The sequence below is a fragment of the Canis lupus genome, chromosome 2 (assembly GCF_003254725.2).
Source record: "Canis lupus dingo isolate Sandy chromosome 2, ASM325472v2, whole genome shotgun sequence".
NCBI classification, from domain to species: domain Eukaryota; kingdom Metazoa; phylum Chordata; class Mammalia; order Carnivora; family Canidae; genus Canis; species Canis lupus.
In genome coordinates this window covers 49,610,660-49,630,221 of record NC_064244.1, presented here as the reverse complement: position 1 = coordinate 49,630,221, position 19,562 = coordinate 49,610,660, and the positions used below count along the sequence as shown (strand labels likewise).

General features: G+C 36.2%; 1 protein-coding gene across 4 annotated transcripts in view; it reads left to right on the top strand.

Moving 5' to 3' along the window:
- ADAMTS6 (ADAM metallopeptidase with thrombospondin type 1 motif 6) overlaps positions 1 to 19,562 on the top strand; it is a 297,356-nt gene that overhangs the window by 237,791 nt on the left and 40,003 nt on the right. For 2 of the 4 annotated variants that reach the window (XM_049103149.1, XM_025447107.3), the window contains exons 19-20: positions 4,994 to 5,157; positions 5,585 to 5,723. In XM_049103149.1, the coding sequence (XP_048959106.1) occupies positions 4,994 to 5,157; positions 5,585 to 5,723 (303 nt within the window). Of the gene's footprint in view, positions 1 to 4,993; positions 5,158 to 5,584; positions 5,991 to 6,394; positions 6,484 to 19,562 lie in introns of those variants that run through there. The other 2 variants (XR_007406729.1, XR_007406731.1) reach the window with 2 other exon arrangements.

The window sequence follows — 19,562 nt, the reverse complement described above, 5'->3', positions numbered from 1 at the left end:
AGATCATGATCTCAAGGTAATGATAGAGCCTCGAGTTGGGCTCTGTACGGGGCATGAAGCCTGCTTAAGATTCTCACTCTCCCATTCCCTCTGCCCTTCTTCCTCTGTATGCTATCTCTAAAAAAATAATTTAGGGGATCCCTGGGTGGCTCAGCAGTTTAGTGCCTGCCTTTGGCCCAGGGCGTGATGCTGGAGTCCTGGGATCGAGTCCCATGTCAGGCTCCCCGCATGGAGCCTGCTTCTCCCTATGTCTGTGTCTCTGCCTCTCTCTCTCTCTCTCTCTCTGTCTCTCATGAATAAATAAATAAAATCTTTAAAAAATAATAATAATTTTTAAAAATTGTTATATCTTCTTGATATATTTAGCATTTTATTATTATCAAATGTTCCTTTTTATCCCTGATATTAATATTTGACCCAAAGTCTATTTTGTCTGGTAGTAATCTAGCCACCCAGATTTCTCCCAGATTAGTGTTTGCATGGCAAATCTTTTTTCATCCATACGGTTTTCACATGTATGCATTTCTGAATTTAAAATGTTTCTTGTCAGCCACATATGATTGATTTAGATTTTTTATTGTGTCTAACAATCTTTGCTTTTTAAATTGCAATCACCAGATGAGGTATGGGGTGGTTGACCAACTTTCTGTAAAGGGCCACATAGTAAATATTTTCAGCTTTACAAGACATGCAGTCTGTCTGTCTCAAGTATTCACTTCTACTATTGTAGTGTGAAAGCCAACATAGGTAATGCATCAATGAATGAGTGTATTCTAATAAAGCTTTATTTAGAAAAAAAGTTAGTGGGCCATAGTATGACAACCCCTTGTCTAGATCATTTATATTTAATGTAATAATCAATATCATTCAATTTAAGTCTACCATCTTGCTATTTTTCTAATTGCTTTACATGTTTTTTTCCCTTTTATCTTTCTTTTCTGTCCTTTAGGTTTATCAAATGTTTTATAGTATTCCATTTGGTCTGTATTAATGGTTTATTTGTTATACTTTGTTTTATTTAGTGGTTGTGCTAGCATTTACAAAATTCATCTTTAATTTATCAGAATACACCTTTAAATAATATTACACTCTTTTTATATAAGACTACACCCTTGGGCAGCCCGGGTGGCTCAGCGGTTTAGCGCTGCCTTCAGCCCAAGGGCCTGATCCTGGAGACCTGGGATCGGGTCCCACGTTGGGCTCCCTGCATAGAGCCTGCTTCTCCCTCTGCCTGTATCTTTGCCTCTCTCTCACCCTCTCTCTCCCTGTGTCTCTCATGAATAAATAAAATCTTAAAAAAAAAAAAAAGACTATGCCCTCACAACAGATTATTTCCATTTTCTTCTTCTACCCATTGTCTTATTTTTTAAATACATTTTATTTCTCTGTATGTTATAAGCTGCATAATACATTGTTATTGTTTTAGTTTTAAAGAGCCAATTATCTTTTTTAAAAATTTAAAAATAAGAAAAATTATTTTCTGTTTGCCTACTTCTTTATTATATTTGGCAATTTTCTTTCTTTGTATAGTTCTGAACTTCCATCTTCTAATTTCTTGTCACTATATTTGTTTTCCCTTAAAATCCTGGCATATATTATAATAGCTGTTTGAAAGTTATTTTTTGACAATTCCATAATTTCTGTCATTTTGGGATCTATTTCTTTTACTTGGCTTTTTTCTTGATTTGGGTCAGCTTTTCCTGTTTCTTTCCAGTTGTAGTAATTTTTTATTGGATGTTGTACATTGTGAATTTTTCTTTTTTTGAGAGTCTGGATTTTGTTTTCTTCCTTTAAAGAATGTTAAGTAATCTATAGATGAGCTTGATCTTTTAAGACTTGTTTTTGAGCTTTGTTTGGTAAGTGCAGACTAGCCTTTATTCTTGAGCCTGCTCAACTCTAATTTTTAAAAGACATGATTCTCCTTGGATGTCTACTGAATGCCCTAGTGATTGAAACTCTGAATTCTTGCTCTGGACATTTGTCAGCTTATAGTTCTCTGGTAGGGTTTTGGTTTTTGTTATTGTTTTGTTTTTTGTTTTTGTGTATGTGTGTGTTTTTGTTTTTGCCTTGCTTTATGGAATTTTATTCTATGCATACATAGATTGCTATTCAGCAACAGATTCCTTCTTTTTACTCTAGACATCTGGCCCTACAAATTCCATCCCTTGGCCTTCTCAATTTCTGATCTCTCACTTTTAACTCAGTGTGACAGGCAGGGTTTGCTTGGGTTCTTCCATTTTACACTGACAGAAAGTGCCTCTACCACTCACCTTATTTGTCTTCTTCCAGGTATCACAGTTCTGGGCAATGTCTAAGAACAGCTGATTCATGTTTTTTAGTTTTGCAGTTGTTTATAGTTGGAGGGCAAGTCAAGTACCAGTTATCTTAACACGAGAGAAGTGGAAATTCTATTTATTTGATGTTTGATCCTTTAAGACAGATTTAGACTCTTCAGATACTCCTAGCAAGACCTGGATGAGTTCTTATTCTCTTGCAAATATCCCCTTGACTTAAATCTTTTTTAAAATAAGACTACATCTAGAATGCTTCTTTAAATAGAACACTAGTATTATCAAGCTCTTACTTTATTTTAAGAAAACCTCTTAATTGGGGCACCTGGGTGGCTCAATCAGTTGGGCATTCCAACTCTTGGTTTCAGCTCAGGTTATGATCATATGGGTCATGGAATTTATCCCCTTGTGGGACTCCGTGCTGAGTGGAGAATCTGCTTGGGGGCTCTCTCCCTCTGCCCCCCATTCTCTCTCTCTCTCAAATGAATAAATATTTTTTAAAACCTCTTTATTTTTATGCCATAATTTTGGATTGTTTTCCATATTAACAAGACTAAAAAATAGGATTTCTAATATCAGATTTTTTTGCCTTTAATAATGCTCTGTCCATAAAGCCACATCTTCCTCCCTTATTCAGTCTTTTTAAAATACTTTGTGTTTTTCTGAACTTACTAGTAATGGCAAAAGAGAGTTAGGATCCATTCATGAAGTAGTTGAGAGAATGGGAAGTGAGAGCTAAAATTGAAGGAGAATTCAAAGCTGCTGGCAGTGGGTGTGAAAAAGGTGATTTTTACTTTTGTTTTTACTATTTTATATTATACAGTCTGATGTCCTTATATAGCTAAAGTAATTTTGATGTGTTAAATGAGACAAAACTACTGGGAGAGTTGAAAATAAAAACTTTAAGCTATAAGAAAAATTTAATTAACAAATTAAATAATTCTTAAAATTGGTTGACATGCTCCTGAAAGATAAGTGAATTTTCACAACATATCTGGAGTCAAGAAAGTACAAGTAATTTGCCAGGCAGATAGACTTGAGGGAATGGAAATGGTCTATAATATTAAGGACAAGTGGTAGAGGTCCAGTGAGTCAGACTCCATGTGTCATGACCTCTTTAGTCCTTTTGGGCTGCTTATTCATCTGGCCTGATAAAAGTTTTTTTTGTGTGTGTGTTTTAAGATTTTTAAAAATTTATTTACTTAAGAGAGAGAGAGTGCATATGTTGAGGGGGGAGGGGAGAGGGAGAGGTAGGGAGAGAGAGAGAGAGAGAGAGAGAGAAACAGTCTCTGTTGAGCATGGAGCCTGACATGAAGCTTGATCTCACAACCCTGAGATCATGACCTGAGCTGAAATCAAGAGTCAGATGCTTAACCAACTGAGCCACCCAGGCATGGCTGGGCTGATAAAGGTTTTGAAGAAGCTACCATGCTAACAAAAAGTTATGCTGACATTTTTGTCATTGTCAAATCATGATCATCGTTATCAAAATTATCATCTTATTTATTTATAGGAATTTATGTATAGTAGTATTAATAACCCTTTTTCCTATCACATATTTTTAAAACTTTTTAATTCATTATTTTCCTCTAGAGGTTTAAAAAATTATGCATACATATTTATTGAACTCATTCTTTATAGTTTCGGAGAGGTTTTTTGTTATTGTTGTTTTGTTGTTTTTGTCATGCTTAGAAAAGCTTTTCATACCCCAATATTTTTTCTTTAAGTTCTCCCATATTGGGACACTTAGGTGGCACAGCAGTTGAGTGTCTGCCTTTGGCTCAGGGTGTGATCCCGGGGTCCAGGATCAAGTCCCGCATTGGGCTCCTTGCAGGGGTGCCTGCTTCTCCATCTGCCTGTGTCTCTGCCTCTCTCTCTGTGTCTCTCATGAATAAATAAAATCTTTAAGAAAAAAGAAAGTTCTCCCATATTTTCTTTCTAGCATTTTATTATTTAATTATGTTTACATTTAAATATTTACCCATCTGACATTTATTCTTTCTTCTTTTAACTTTTTGTTGAGGTAAAATTCATATAACAGAATTTAACCATTTAAAAATTTTTTTTAATTTATTTATTTTGAGCACAGGGGGAGGAGCAGAGGGAGAGGGAGAAAGAGAATCTCAAGCAGGCTCTGGTGAGTGTGGATCCTGACTCAGGGTTTGATGTCAGGACCCTGAGATCGTGACCTGAGCTGAAATCGAGGGTCAGATGCTTAACCGACTGTGTCACCCAGTGCCCTGGGTTTATTTCTTAACTGTTTGGCCCCATTGTTCTGTCTGTCCGTGTGCCAGTACCACAAGTTAACTTCACCTCATATTAGTTTAATTATCGTTTTAAGTTTTAAGACAAGAAAGTCTGCTCCCTACTCACACTCCCATCCCCAATTATTGCTTTTGTTATAATTTCCCTTTGTAGGGAATATGTTTATTTCTCCAGGTAAAACTTTCATTTCTGTTTATTAATATCATTATAAACACTTAATATCTTCTTGACATGCACATGGAAAATTACTATGTTAATTTGTACTTATGAAAATAGTCAAGAATCCTATCTCTAAATGGAAATGGCATGGATATTCATTGTACACTCCAGTGCAGTTAATAAGTGACATTGTGGTAAATGAAGTTTCACATTTTTAGGTAGACTGTATTGTTTTTTTGCCTTTGTTTTTTTGTTTTTTTTTTTTTTGTTTTTTTTAGCTTTGAAATCTGAAGGGGATGATTACTATATTAATGGTGCCTGGACTATTGACTGGCCTCGGAAGTTTGATGTTGCTGGGACAGCTTTTCACTACAAGAGACCAACTGATGAGCCAGAATCTTTGGAAGCTCTAGGTCCCACCTCAGAAAATCTCATTGTCATGGTAAATGTGTCTTTACCACTTAATTTCTCCCGTTTTTGTAATCTGCCCTGTGAGGTACAAAGGAGCAGCCTTTATTATCTCTGTTTTACAGGTAGTGAAATTAAGGTTAATAAAGGTAAAATGGCTTAGCCAAGGGTATCAGATATGTGTAAGGTTAAGGCCATATTGCTCCTTCCTTTTGACCAATCTTTTCAATGCCTGCTTGAATAATATTTTTATAACTAAACAAGGAGATGAGAGAAATGGCTCTAAATTACCCATGAAAATGGAAGGAGAAAATTCAGTATAAATGCATGTGTTCTAAATGTTCCCTTAAATTTCTTATAAGACTTACTTTATGACATTTTCTTCTTCAAAAGAAATAATAAATATCTGAATGAAGCCTCATTGTATTTTAATTATCTTCACCAGTTGTTTTCAATGGCAGGTTCTGCTTCAGGAACAGAATTTGGGAATTAGGTATAAATTCAATGTTCCCATCACTCGGACCGGCAGTGGAGACAATGAAGTTGGGTTTACATGGAATCATCAGCCTTGGTCAGAATGCTCAGCTACTTGTGCTGGAGGTAAGACACCCACTAGGCAGCCCACCCAGAGGGCAGGATGGAAAGCAAAACATACTCTGAGCTATGCTTTGTGTTTGCTAAAGAAGCTAATTGGAAACATTTCTTGCAGGTTTGCTTCAAGCTGTAATTTAGCAAAAGAAACTTTGCTTTAATTATATTATATTCCGTTTGTTTTTAACCTCATGTAATTTGTACAGATTTGTTGGTAAAATACATCTTGGCACAATGAGTGTCTCTGCTGGTGCTTCTTCCAAGACTATCTTGAAGGTGGGCTGTTTGCTTTTCGTGAACACATTCTTGGTAAAGAACATCAAGAGTTTTAAATAAGAAAATGAGCAAGAATCAGACGGCACAGATGCAACTTCTTGTAATGGGGGATGAGAATGTATGTCTGTGTGCTTGCGTGTTTGTGTTTGTGCGCTTGTGTGTTTCCCACAAACCTATTCAAACTCCCTTCTTCAGCCATCACAGTTAAGGGGCTATATGCTGGGATACTACAATAATTCCTGGTGTCTGGGTCTCTGGGTTAATGGTGTATGCTGAACCCATTATAGTCCCTCAGAAAGGTAGCTGCTAGGCGGTGGTTGGTGATGTGTTGGTTGTCCCATGTGCGTTTTTCATGGGTGCCTTTTCCCCACAATTTACTCTATTCCTAATCCTCCTCCCTCTAGTGGCCACCAATGCAATTCTTTACCTCTGGCTGGGAGAGCAGGACAGTTGGCTTCCTTCAAAGCCAACACCCTTGCTGCTGCATGGACTGGTGAGTAGAAGTGCTGTGCAAGCAGCATCTTCCTTCTCTCTGGAGACTAAATGCATCGCCTCCACCGTACACCTTGGTCCCAATAGGCGAGGAAACAACCCTGTCCCTCAGGCCTAGGATGGGCTAGAGTACCTCACCATTCCAAAAGCAAAGAGTGATTTTGAATAGTGATATTTAGAATGGGAGAAATAGAAATAAAGCATATCATCCCATTTTATCCCATTTCCAATGTATTACCTATTTTCCCCTTCTAAACTGCTCAGAAACATATGATCTGACATGGCCTTTACCCTATCTTGTCCTGTACTCACTGAATTTCTAAACACCTCTGATTCTTGAGGCTTGTATTGGAGGAATTATTTTTACAGAAATGATTATTATATAATATATTCAGTATTTTTAGACTCATACAGAAATAAATCATTGATAAGCTACAACTCCAACTTTAGTAGTAAACACTATATAAAACATCAAAAAAGCAAATTAATAATAATAATAATATCTTCTGTGTGAGGTGTCATGAAACATAGGTTTTATATAATTTGAGGCATATATTGAAAGATCTCTAATTCCCATCCGTTTTATATGTAAAATGGCTAGTGATTTGTGACATAAAGTTTTTAAAACTATAAGGCATTACTATGTATTTTAATAAAATAAAGGATATTTGAAATTAATTATTCAAGTGAATGCCATTGTATTATATCTTAGTGGCATTTATTCATATATCTTTCTTTGTTCCCAAAAATTCATTTTTATTCAAGCTATAAATTAGCTTATCCCTTTCACATACCAATAAAGAAGTCTTCATGATAACAGTACATACATAATTCAGGCCCTGAAGCATAAGGTGGGATAAAGTTATTAAGGAAGAGTCAAAATAAAGTTTAGGAAATCTAATGAGGGAAGTCTAAATGTTGAAGATGATTAGCTTGGAGAAGAGAGGGCTGAAGGAAAGTATATTAGTATCTTCAAGTCTGTGACAGAATGTTGAATGAGAAATTCTTAGTGCCTGTTCTTCTTTGTACTGAAAATTGCTATATTTGGGGATGGTTTAGACACAGTCTTGTCTGAGGCCAAGGAGGGATTAAGTGAATTCTCAATGTTCCTCCTAACCCTATGATTCTTTTGTTCAAAAAGGAGATAGTCCAACAAATAGGGTGGTTGTTAGGCCATGAGAACTGAATTTAGAAGAAAAGCTGTGATTGTATTAAAGATACATGAAAAACTTAAAGGAGTGTTATTCTTTTCCATAATGCTCAAATTGGGAAATCATAATACAAAAATGATCTCTTGTGGTAGAGGGTAAAACAAAAAGAAAAACAAGGAGGGAAAAAAGCCTCTGGAAAGAGAATTTTCTGTTATTTGTACTTTTTTTCTCTGTTCTGGAGCTAGCGATCCCAGATATTTGAGGTGGTTCTAGAAACTAGAATTCTGCTCAGTTGTACGTGATTATGACAGCAGGCATGAGGCAGTCATGAGGCCATTGCCTTCTTTGGAAGAGAGATGTACAGTGCTTGGAAGTTGGCAGGGATAGTGTGAAGAGCTGCTATTTGTCTTGCTTGGTAAGCGGTTCTCAAAGTGTGGCCAATAGACTGGCTGCATCAACATCACCTGAGAATTTAGTAAAAATGCTACTTTGGGGGCCCCATCTCAGACCTACTGAAAGAAACTCTGGATAGACTTCAACATTCTGTTTTATATAGCTCTCCAGGTGATTGTGATGCTTACTCAAGTTTGAGTACTAGTGGTTTGGTTGACAGAGAAACTGAAACCTGGACACATAGAACCTATGCCCTCCTCCTCACTGAAGTCTGTGCATCTCTCTAGACTCACTTTGCACCTCGAACTGTATCTGGAATATGCTAGATACTAAATAAATATTTACAGATGAGGAAAAGGAATTAATTATTTTGACAGTCATTTATTTGTGCTTGTTTTTTCCAGTATAGGAAATAAGAGTTTAGAATTGTGCATTTTCTTAGGAGATGGGGCAGTTTTTTTTTAATTGGGATAAAGTAAGTTCTTTTTTTTTTTTTTTTTTTTTGAAAGGTGTTACTTATTTGTTAATAAGAGACACACAGAGAGAGGCAGAAACATAAGCAGAGGGAGAAGGAGGCTCCTCGAGGGGAGCCTGATGTGAGACACCATCCCAGGACCCTGAGATCACACCCTGAACCAAAGGCAGATGACGATCAATCACTGAGCCACCCAGGCATCCTGGGATAAAGTCAGTTCTTAATTGGGATATTTCACTGTCATCTTTGTAGGGTGGTACTAGGTGTCTTGAAAACACCAAAAATTTTTAAAAAGGAAAAAGAGAAAACAAGAAAGATCTCAAAAAACTTTGCATTGCAATCTCACAAGACTCTTCAGTGAACTCACCTCTTACTGTCCTGCATATGTTTTATTAGTGGCAAATAACAAACTTTGAGTCTGGGAGCAATGTTGATAGCTTTCTCTTATGATATCTTTTAAGATAAGAAATTTTGAGATTGTTTTTCTGTTGCTTAGCAGACCCAATGACAAATTGCATGCTCCAGGAAATATTGCTGGTGATTCAGTCTAAGTTATGGTCTTTTCTCTGAGTAAGTGATGAAACACTTCCTTAGCCTGAATAAGAACATTGAGATGCTGTGGGGTGTTGTCTTCAGGATAAATGTGATTTTTAAGATACAGTTGTGATTCTTCCTCTGAGAGAAACTCAGGCCCAGTGAATTAAAACTTAACTATTTTCTGAATCATTGTTAACTCCGACTAGAGTTTTGTTTCTTTATTCCTTATCCAGAGTGTTTTATACTCTGATTTATTTGATTCCCAAGTTTATATGCTACCATTGTGTTCATGATTAATGTGTTAATTGATAAAGCTTGGCTGGGTAAAGAGAATTATATTATTTTTAATACAAAGCTTTTTTTTAAGTAGTATTACCCTGTGTCTTTGCACTGCAACTTTTAAAGTTTCAAATAACAAATATTGTGTATTTTTCCTTTGATATTAGTCATACATACTCACTTTTTACTCACTTTGGCTGGATGTTTGGTCCTCAGACTTTACATCAGAATTACCTGGATGTCTTATTCAGATAATATTGCTAAGATCTGCCTCCAATTTTGGATTCAGGAGGTCTGGGATAGACCCCAAGAATCTGCACTTCTAAAAAATGTCCAGGTGATGCTGTGCTACTGGTTCAGGAACCATACTTGGAAAAACATTGGGCTAGACACTTAGATTTCATAAAGTAAATGCCTATTAAAACAAAGTGGCAAATCATTTAGGTAGTAATCCATATTGCAGTTATAATCTACATTACAGCTAGTCTTTTTTTTTTAATGCTTTTTTTAAAATATTTTTATTTATTTATGATAGTCACAGAGAGAGAAATAGAGAGAGGCAGAGACATAGGCAGAGGGAGAAGCAGGCTCCATGCACAGGGGGCCCAATGTGGGATTCAATTCCGGGTCTTCAGGATCGCGCCCTGGGCCAAAGGCAGGCGCCAAACCGCTGCGCCACCCAGGGATCCCTACAGCTAGTCTTTTTAATGATAAATGGCTCTACTGCTCAGCTATGTAATAATAAACATGATGTTATAGTTTATAACACATTTTCTGGTACCCTTTTACATTTAATTATCAGCAACAGTACCATGAGCTATTATCATTACTATTTTGTAGATAAAACCCAAGTGAAGTAACTTGCCGAAATTAAGGCTTTTTTTTTTTTTTAAGATTTTATTTATTTATTCATGAGAGAGGCAGAGACACAGGCAGAGGGAGAAGCAGGCTCCATGCAGGGAGCCCAATGCAGCACTCGATCCCGGGACCCCAGGGTCACTCCCTGAGCTGAAGGCAAATGTTCAACCGCTGAGCCACCCAGGTGTCCCCGAAATTAAGACTTAGAAATTGAATATCTAGTGATTTTTATAAATGTAGCATTGTTTTAATAAAGATTGTCCTTTACCTTGGACAGTTTTTCCTCCAGGTGGCAACTTCCATAGAGCAGCATGATATATACCCACTAAAAAAAAAAAAAAAAAAAATCACCTGCACTAATTTGAAATTTTACTTTTTCAAATGCTTTACCTAAACCTAGTGGTTCTTAACTTTGGTTATCTTAACATTGGAATCACCTGGAGAACTTTGAAAAATTCTGATGATTGGGCCCATCCCCCAGAAGTTGTGATTAAAATTGTGAGGAGTGTGGCTTGGGTATCAGATTTTTAAAAACTCTTTAGGTAATTCTAATATGCAGCCAATGTAGAGAAGTCCTGCCATTGAGGCTGATGGAAAGTTTATTTAGTATTCAAATAATTTACATTCAGATACAAATGCCACTGGTAGCATTAACTCACATTTCTGTTATTAATTAGCTACTAGTTAAATGCAAAGATTAATGAGATTTATTTATAAGTATTTGGGATGGGAAAGTAGAACAGGACATCAGCGGAAGAAATGAAAAATGTAGCAGAATGACAATTAATTTTATAATTTTGTTTAGTGTGGCCGTCAGCCTCGGACATGCCTTCAGAACGCTTTTTCAGTTTATTTACACACTCTCTTTACCTGATGGATCATTTATAAGCATCTAACCAGTGCTCTTAAAACTGACTGAAACTGTGTTAGTTACTGTTTCTCAATCTTTTGATTAAGATCTAGTGAAATTGCGCTAAGCAGGTTTTCTAAAGTTCTCCCTCTAATTTCAGATTTCTGTGGTACTATGTACAAGTTACAATGAATATAAATGGTTATATACTCAACCAACTTTAATTTAAACTCTCAAGTCAGAGTCATATGGCTCCTGTTTTAACTCAACATTTGTGAAAACTTTTAACTTTTTTTCTCTTTGTGACATGGTTCTAGAGAAAGTCATCTATTGTTTTAGGAAATTTTGTTTCATTAGGGAATGAATCTTTGCAAAATGTAGCAGTATTCATGATAACTTCCTTCCCTACCTTTCTGGATATGCTCTCATCTCCCACCATTTAAACCATTCTGTTTCTACCCAAAGACCTCCCTTCACTTCTCCTTTTATTTGATGCTGCTCTTAGGCTTTAAGGGAAAGTTTTCAAAGCCAATTAACTGAGAGTTACTATACGGTTGCACTCAAGTTTGCACCTGTTCTGTTAAAAAGAAAGTCTTAAGAATGCTTTATTTCTGACGCAAAGGAAAGTCAGACATACATAAATATTTTACAGGTATTCTTTTTAAATGTATGCTCTAAGTCTTTGACCTGCAATTGGCTCTATTGACACTTCTGATTATTTTTTCCAAGTATTTTTTTTTCTTTAGGTTTTCTTTCTTTCTCTTTGTGTAGAATTACAAAAGTTGTATACCAAAAAACTCATTTTTGTCAGATTTCTGCTGACAAACATTGGCATCTCTTTGTTGAACATTGCTTGGCAGCCCAGGAAGAAAAAGATGAGCTAAAACTATACTTTTATTGAAGAGGAGAAGGAAGAAGACAGGTTTATTTTTAGAGGCAATTCAATTTTGATTTTATTTGAAGATAAAAGTACATATTTTTAATCTATGTACTATGGGGTTATTCAGGAATGTTTCTGATCAATTGTTATTGACCACTTAAAATTTTATCATTACTTTTTACTTTATATTTATATAACCTAATTAATTTTTTGTATGTTTCATGATTATTTAGATGCTTATTTATTTTTATTTCTCTTCCCTGGATGTCATCTTAAGTCATACGTGTGTGTGTGTGTGTGTGTGTGTGTGTGTGTGTGTGAATAGCATATAACTTAAAAGATATTCTGTGTGTCTCTTCTTTCTAGCTAGGACAGATTTTTAAAATTCACTTTTTTTAATGATTTCACCTGATTCATCTGGATTTTCAAGCATATTGGAGCTGGGTTTTTACTCTTTAGTATTTTTAGAATGTTTTATATGGTTTCCAGCTACTATCTTATAGTAGGCCTGATGTAGGCCCATATTTTTCAAACTATACCAATGTGCCCCAGAATACTGAAGCAGACTCAACAAAAGACACAACAGAATGTACATTTTTGATGGAAACACAGTAACATTCATCATATACCATACTGGTTATTACTAATTTCTTTGGACTTAACTACTTAATAAGTAAAACTCTTAGATATATATTTTTTTTCTGCCTAGGAGGGCTGTTAAAAAAATTACTGAGACATTAAGGGTGTCATGAACCAAGAAAGTTTGAGAACTCTTAATTTAAGGTAGAATGAGTATCAGTAAAGTAGGTAAAAATTAGTCATCTCTCTTTCTTCCAATAGATGTTGAATGTCATTTCATAAAAGGAAGAAAAAGACATAAACTCCTTAATTGAGATCCTGGTGATGCTTGGAACTTCAAATTAGAGCCTCTTCTATACTTCTAATTAAGGAACTAGGAATCTTGAATACTGTGTAAACTTTTCCTTCATATCTATATTAAGTTTTCCTTCTGATATGTCCCAAATATGTTTCCTTCATCCATTAGTTCAGTTTAAGATTGATGGGTGATTAAGGTGAAAAACAAAAAAGAAAAAAGAAAACCTTAAGTATTTAAAAGAGAACTGATAGCAAATTTGTCTTTGCAATTTACTACCTAACAAGTTTATGTAATAATCTACACTATTCCATTTATAAATGACATACTTCTAAAGTTATTTTAATGAATCGGTCCTTCAAATTGTGTTGGCCTCTTTAAAAAGTTGGTTATTTCTACATTGTTTCTATGGAAACACTGTATGTCCTTGTTATATATTTTACTTTCAAAAATGATACAACACAAGCATAATGTGCACTTAAAAGTACAATAATTCCATTACAACATAACAATTTTAAAATTGTCTTTTAAAAGTGATTATTAGAAAAAATATAATGCAATCTTTAGGCTAATACTAATACCTGACTGAAAGAAAACAGCTCTCATAGTACCAGATATGACAGGTAAAAATGCCTTACATTTTCACAGATGTCCTTTTAATTTCTTCACTATTCCTAAGATAACATTTTTTAAAAAGATTTTGTTTTTAAATAAGCTTTATACTCAATATGGGACTCAAATTCACAACCCCAGGATCCAGAGTCACACACTCTACCAACTGAGCCAGGCTGGCACCTCAAGATACCTAACATTTTTTTTTTAATTTTTTTTAAGGTATTTATTTATTTATGATAGTCACAGAGAGAGAGAGAGGCAGAGACACAGGCAGAGGGAGAAGCAGGCTCCATGCACCGGGAGCCCGACGTGGGACTCGATCCCGGGTCTCCAGGATCGCGCCCTGGGCCAAAGGCAGGCACCAAACCGCTGCGCCATCCAGGGATCCCTGATACCTAACATTTTTAACATCACTAATAATGGTCAATTCATAGTATTAGTGAACTAACAGAATGTGTTCAAACAAACGAGTGTTTTCAGAGTTGACTTTTATGGACATAATAATAATACCTAATATGTATTACAGCTTATAAAGGACGTATACACTGTAGCTTTGACTCAAACTCAGAGTGGAGTTTGCTCCAAAATGGAGCAGAGAGAAGAAAACAAAATCCAGTTGTTTTTCAAGATTCAAAATAGACTTGGTTGAAATTAAGTATGAAAGACATAAAAAGGTCAAATCTTATAACTAAGTTTGCTTCTCTTTGATTTAGGATTTATCATACAAAAGTTACTTTCAGAGTTCGGTAAAAGATAACAGATGGAAATTTTAGTTTGAATAATTAAAAGCACTTTCCTCATTATGATTTATTTCCCTTTGAAGAAATACAGTTATGTAGTTAGTTTTTAAGAAGAATTCCCTATAAAAGATAATTTGTCTCAAGTTACACAATGTACTATTGCTTGAAACTGAAAGTCATTTTACATTTGATTCCTATATACACTATATTAGACATAAGATAGATCACTGTGATATTTTTAATAATACAAGCCACTTGTAAGAAGTGACTTGAGCTTAGAAAAAATAAAGATTTGCATTTACCTGTGTTTATTGTTCCCAAATTTTCTCTTTGGTCTTTAAAATATAAAATACTTGTAGGACTAGACAAAGTCTATCATTGCATTGACCATGGCTTTCCCCAGTTCGCCTTCTCCCACCATCCCCTTCTTTTAGGTCATTTTCAATGTTGCGAAGTAAGAGTACCCTATAATATAAGGGTTTAGCTGTACTAGGCATCATAGCAGAACACCTATGAACATCACAGCTCCAGAAAGCCTTAGTGTCTATAGCTCTCAATTGCACCTGGCGGCTTGGTTCGCATACAGCATATCCTTGAGAGGAGTCACTTCTCTAGGCAAACTCATGCTCTTGGTTGGTTCACATCTTCTAGAGAATATGTTGACTTTTTATTTGTCTATAATAATTATTTCTATATCTTTTTACTTAAGCATATGGCTTCACTTATATGATACACTCAAACTTGTTCTTGGAATTCTCCTGTGTATTTTCAGTATTAAGCTTTCTAACGTCATGTAAAAAGTCTTACATACATATAAAAGTTTGGTGTGGTAATCTGTTTTTTTACTGTTTACTCCTGAATATTGTGGCTTGTATTTTCTCTAATGTTGGCCTTATAGCTGAAGGCAAAAAGTCTCTGCTAACCCTAAACATTTCCCCTAGTGCTGTTTTCCTCCCTGTTTCATCTCATTTCTATTGCCTTAGACATTATATTCTTCCCTAACATGATCAGGGCCTGCATACATGTTCACTCACTGAAAAACTTGGGTAAGCGCATTCCTATTGTATTAATGATTTGTGTGTCACAGGTCAAGTTTCACTTAACAAATATTCTATCTAGCATTTTTAACAGTCATAACATTATGTATCTTTACAAGGTATCATGCATAAAATGCTTTCAGAAAAAAATTAAGCCTTTTTTAATAGCAAACATCATCATCCCAATTTCATAGGGCCGTCTAATACTACTATTCCCATTTTTTTTTACTTGAGGAAATAAGCTATACAACTTTTTAATGTTTCTTTTTAATGTTTCTTTGGTTCTAAGAAAGAAAGAGGTCTGTATATAATTAGAAGAAAAGCTTTGGGGAGTGCCTAGGTGGCTTAGTCAGTTAAGCCTCTGACTTTGGCTGGGGTCATGATCTTGGGGTCTTGGGATGGAGCCCCAAGTCAGGCTCCCCATTCAGGGGGGAGTCTTCTTCTCCCCCTCTCTCTCCCTTTATCTCTCCCCATGCTTGTGCTCTCTCTCTCTCTCTCCCTGTCTCTCTCTCAATCTTTAAAAAAAGAAGAAGAAGAAGTAAGATAGAAAATCTTCTGGGCACCTGGCTGGCTCAGTTGGTAAAGCATATGACTCTTGATCTCATGGTCATAAGTCTGAACCCCACATTGGGTGTAGAAATTACAGTCGTTAGGGGATCCCTGGGTGGGATTGGCAGTTGAGCACCTGCCTTCAGCCCAGGGCATGATCCTGGAGTCCTGGGATCAAGTCCCATGTCGGACTCCCTGCACGGAGCCTACTTCTCCCTCTGCCTGTGTCTCTGCCTCTTTCTCTCTGTGTCTCTCATGAATAAATAAAATCTTAAAAAAGAAAGAAAGAAAGAAAGAAAGAAAGAAAAAAAAAGAAAGAAAGAAAATACAGTCTTTAAAGAAAACTAAAGGAAACCTTCTTTATTGGTAATAAACCTATCACCATGTGTAGAAGAAACTCAAGATTTTCTTGTACTCTCAAAATCATTTCTCTAAACATTTCAAATAAAATATCAAAAACAAGCTCCTATAGATCATGGAGATTTCTTTTTAGTATAATGTGAATTAATTCTTTATAGGAAACTTGTCTCTCACAAACTCCTATTCCTAGCTATGTTCTGCCTCTTGACACGTCTACCCCCTATCATGTGTATGTCTATTGGTAAGAATTCAAGCGCTGAAACAAGACTACAAAACTAAAGGAATCTAACAAATGTCTATTTTCCAGACTTATTATCCTGTAGAATATGGGGGCATGGTGGACATAAAAGGGGGAAAAAAACTAAGCAATTGAATTGTGGAGAAAGAAGAGAGGAGACAACTTTCATAGAATTTTGAATGTGAAAGAAACATTAGAAATGATCAATTTAATTGTCTCGTTTTACCCAGGAGAGTGAAAACTTACCTGAGGCCATTCCTAAACTGCCTAGAACTTACAAAAAGGTATAATAACAAGATAAAGTGAAAAGGGATAGCATAGACCTTTGTTTATGAAAAGAGTGCTTAAGATCAATAAAGATGAGGGAAAGAGGGCAGCACGGGTGGCTCAGCGGTTTAGCACCACCTTCAGCTCAGGGCATGATCCTGGAGACCCATGATCAAGTCTCACGTCGGGCTCCCTGCCTGGAGCCTGCTTCTCCTTGTGCCTGTGTCTGTGCCTCTCTCTCTCTCTCTCTCTCTCTCTCTCTTTCTGTGTGTCTCTCATGAATAAATAAATAAAATCTTAAAAAAAAAAAAAAAGATCAGGGAAAGAGAAATGAGAAAATAAAATAGATTGTAAAACTAAAATTATTAGACCTGAAAATGTATTATTTTATTATTTTATAAATATATTATTTTACTAATATAATTATATTAGTACTTGCCTTGTCCCCCCGCCCCCAATTTTAATGTAATCTTACTGAAGTCCAGACTATCTCACTTAGACATAGTAGGAATTAGGTGAGTTAAGTTAGACACTTTCCAAAGAAGAGATTCCTGTTAATGTCTAATGAGTGGTAGAAATTCCCTCCAGGGAGGGGTGCCTGTGTGCCTCAGTCAGTTAGGTGTCTGACTCTTGGTTTTGTCTTGGGTCATGATCTCTGGGTGGTGAGATTGAGCCCCATGTGGGGCTCTGCTTGAGATTCTCTCTCTGCCTCTCCCCTGTCCATGCCACTGTCTCTCTCTCACTCTCTCTCAAATAAATAAAATCTTTAAAAAAGAAAGAAATGCTGGGATGAGCACTGGGTGTTATACCATATGTTGGCAAATTGAATTTAAAGAAAATATTTTAAAAATTAAAAGTGTCATAAAAAAGAAAAAAATAAATAAAAAAGAAAGAAATGAAACTCCCTCTAGGAATAGTATGATATCAAATAAATGCAATATGTGTATGCTCCACCCTACTTTACTGTCACTAAACACAGTTGCTGAAAAATACACTATTTTAGAACTGCACTTTTTGTGTGTGTATATATAATCCTGTGTTTCCTTGGAACACCTAGTTTTGCTTAGGATGGAAGGGAAGACACTGGGAGAGACAGAGAAAGGAAGCCTTGAAAGATATAAACTAGCAGGAGGCAATTCAGGAGAAGACAGCATGTGGGTGGAGCTGATTTGGTACACTGGGTGCCAGTGGTTAGATCCAAGGCAGATGGACTTTACTCTGCCCTGCAAATGCTTGTGTCTGGCCAATAATCACACAGCACAATAGCCAGATTCCATCACTGAGAAGCCGAGCAGAGAGACATTTTTTTTTTCCTGGCACTTTTTGCTGTTTGGATGCTATCTATAGTGAAGATTTAGATTAAATTAATATTGCTGGCCATATGCTCTATATATTACGGTTGTATAGAGTGTTGTCTTGGTTGCTAGCTACTTTAGATGCTGTGGTTAAGCAAACTGTTGCCTTAGCCACCAACCACATTTGTAGTATAAGCTCTGACTTTCTGACTTTTTTCTCCCTCCTTCTTCTTCAGAAGACTGTTTCTTGAGCAGATATAGATATGATGTGCTGTGCCACTAGGTTAAATTACCTAGATGTTGGCTAGCCTGTCAATCCCAAGGATACATTTATACCTCTCTTCTCATTATTGACTAACTCACATACTCACATATGGTTGTAGACTGCTCACTTACCAACTGAATGGTCTAATACTGGAATCCTGAGTCTTAAGAGTAGATTTGAAAAGACCTAGAAGGTCTTTCTCCTGACTTTATCCTCCCTCTTGTATGTCCTGATTTAACAGATATCACTCTTTCAAGTGAACATCAGGTGGTAATTTTTGTGCACTGAGTGCCCTCTCTACTTTTAAAATGATCAACTGTTCTGTGAAAGGCAATATATTGCCAAATACTGTTACAAATGAATTTGTACAATTACTTAATTCTCTGAAAGGAGAGAGAAGTGGGATATGAGAACACTGAACAACCTTTAAGGGGAATAAAGAAGAGACTGAAAAGGAGAAGAAACTGAGAGGCACTATGATCTCTGGAGCCTTTGCTCAAGATTGGCCCTAGGCATGTAGCTGCTGAGCAGAGGATCCTGCGGTCTTCAGTTGAACCATCACCATCTCCTCTTGTAAGCTCAGTAGATGAAGGATTCCATCTGGACTAATTTGCAGCTCACTGGACTTCTTAATAATTTTCCTGGGGTATGTGCTCTTTCAAAATGTTAAAGCCATTTCCTGAAATACAGCTAGAGCAGTGATTCAAAGTTGAGTACTCCTTCCTCTCACTGGACAAGAGAACCTTTGGTAGGAAAACAGATCAGCTATAACTTTCTTTAAATTATTTTATTCTATTTATTTTTTAAAAGATTTTATTTATTTATTCATGAGAAACACAGAGAGAGAGGGAGAGACACAAGCAGAGGGAGAAGCAGGCTCTATGCAGGGAGCCCGATATGGGACTCGATCCCAGGACCCCGGGATCATGACCTGAGCTGAAGGCAGACACTCAACTGCTGAGCCAGCCAGGCATCCCAGCTATAACTTTTTTAAGGCTGGCTTTCTTTTCTTTTCTCTTCTTTTCTTTTCTTTTCTTTTCTTTTCTTTTCTTTTCTTTTCTTTTCTTTTCTTTCTTTCTTTCTGAAAGAGAACAAGGAAACACGAGCAGGGAGAGAGGCAGAGGTAGAGGGAAAGGGGAAGCAGATCCTGAAGCAAGGGATGCTGGATCTCATGAGCCTGAGGTCATGACCTGGAGCCAAAACCAAGAGCTGTCACTCAACCGACTGAGTCACCCAGGCTCCCTGATCATCTGTAACTTTTAACTATTGGCTGAAAATTAAATATTGAATATAAGATCTGATAAATTTAAACTTAAAGACTAAAATTAAGGGTTATGTTTCCATATTAAGAACCATCCTATTTGATTTTTTGATAAGCAGATTAAAAATCTCTAAACAGGTTCAATTTTAGAGAGTT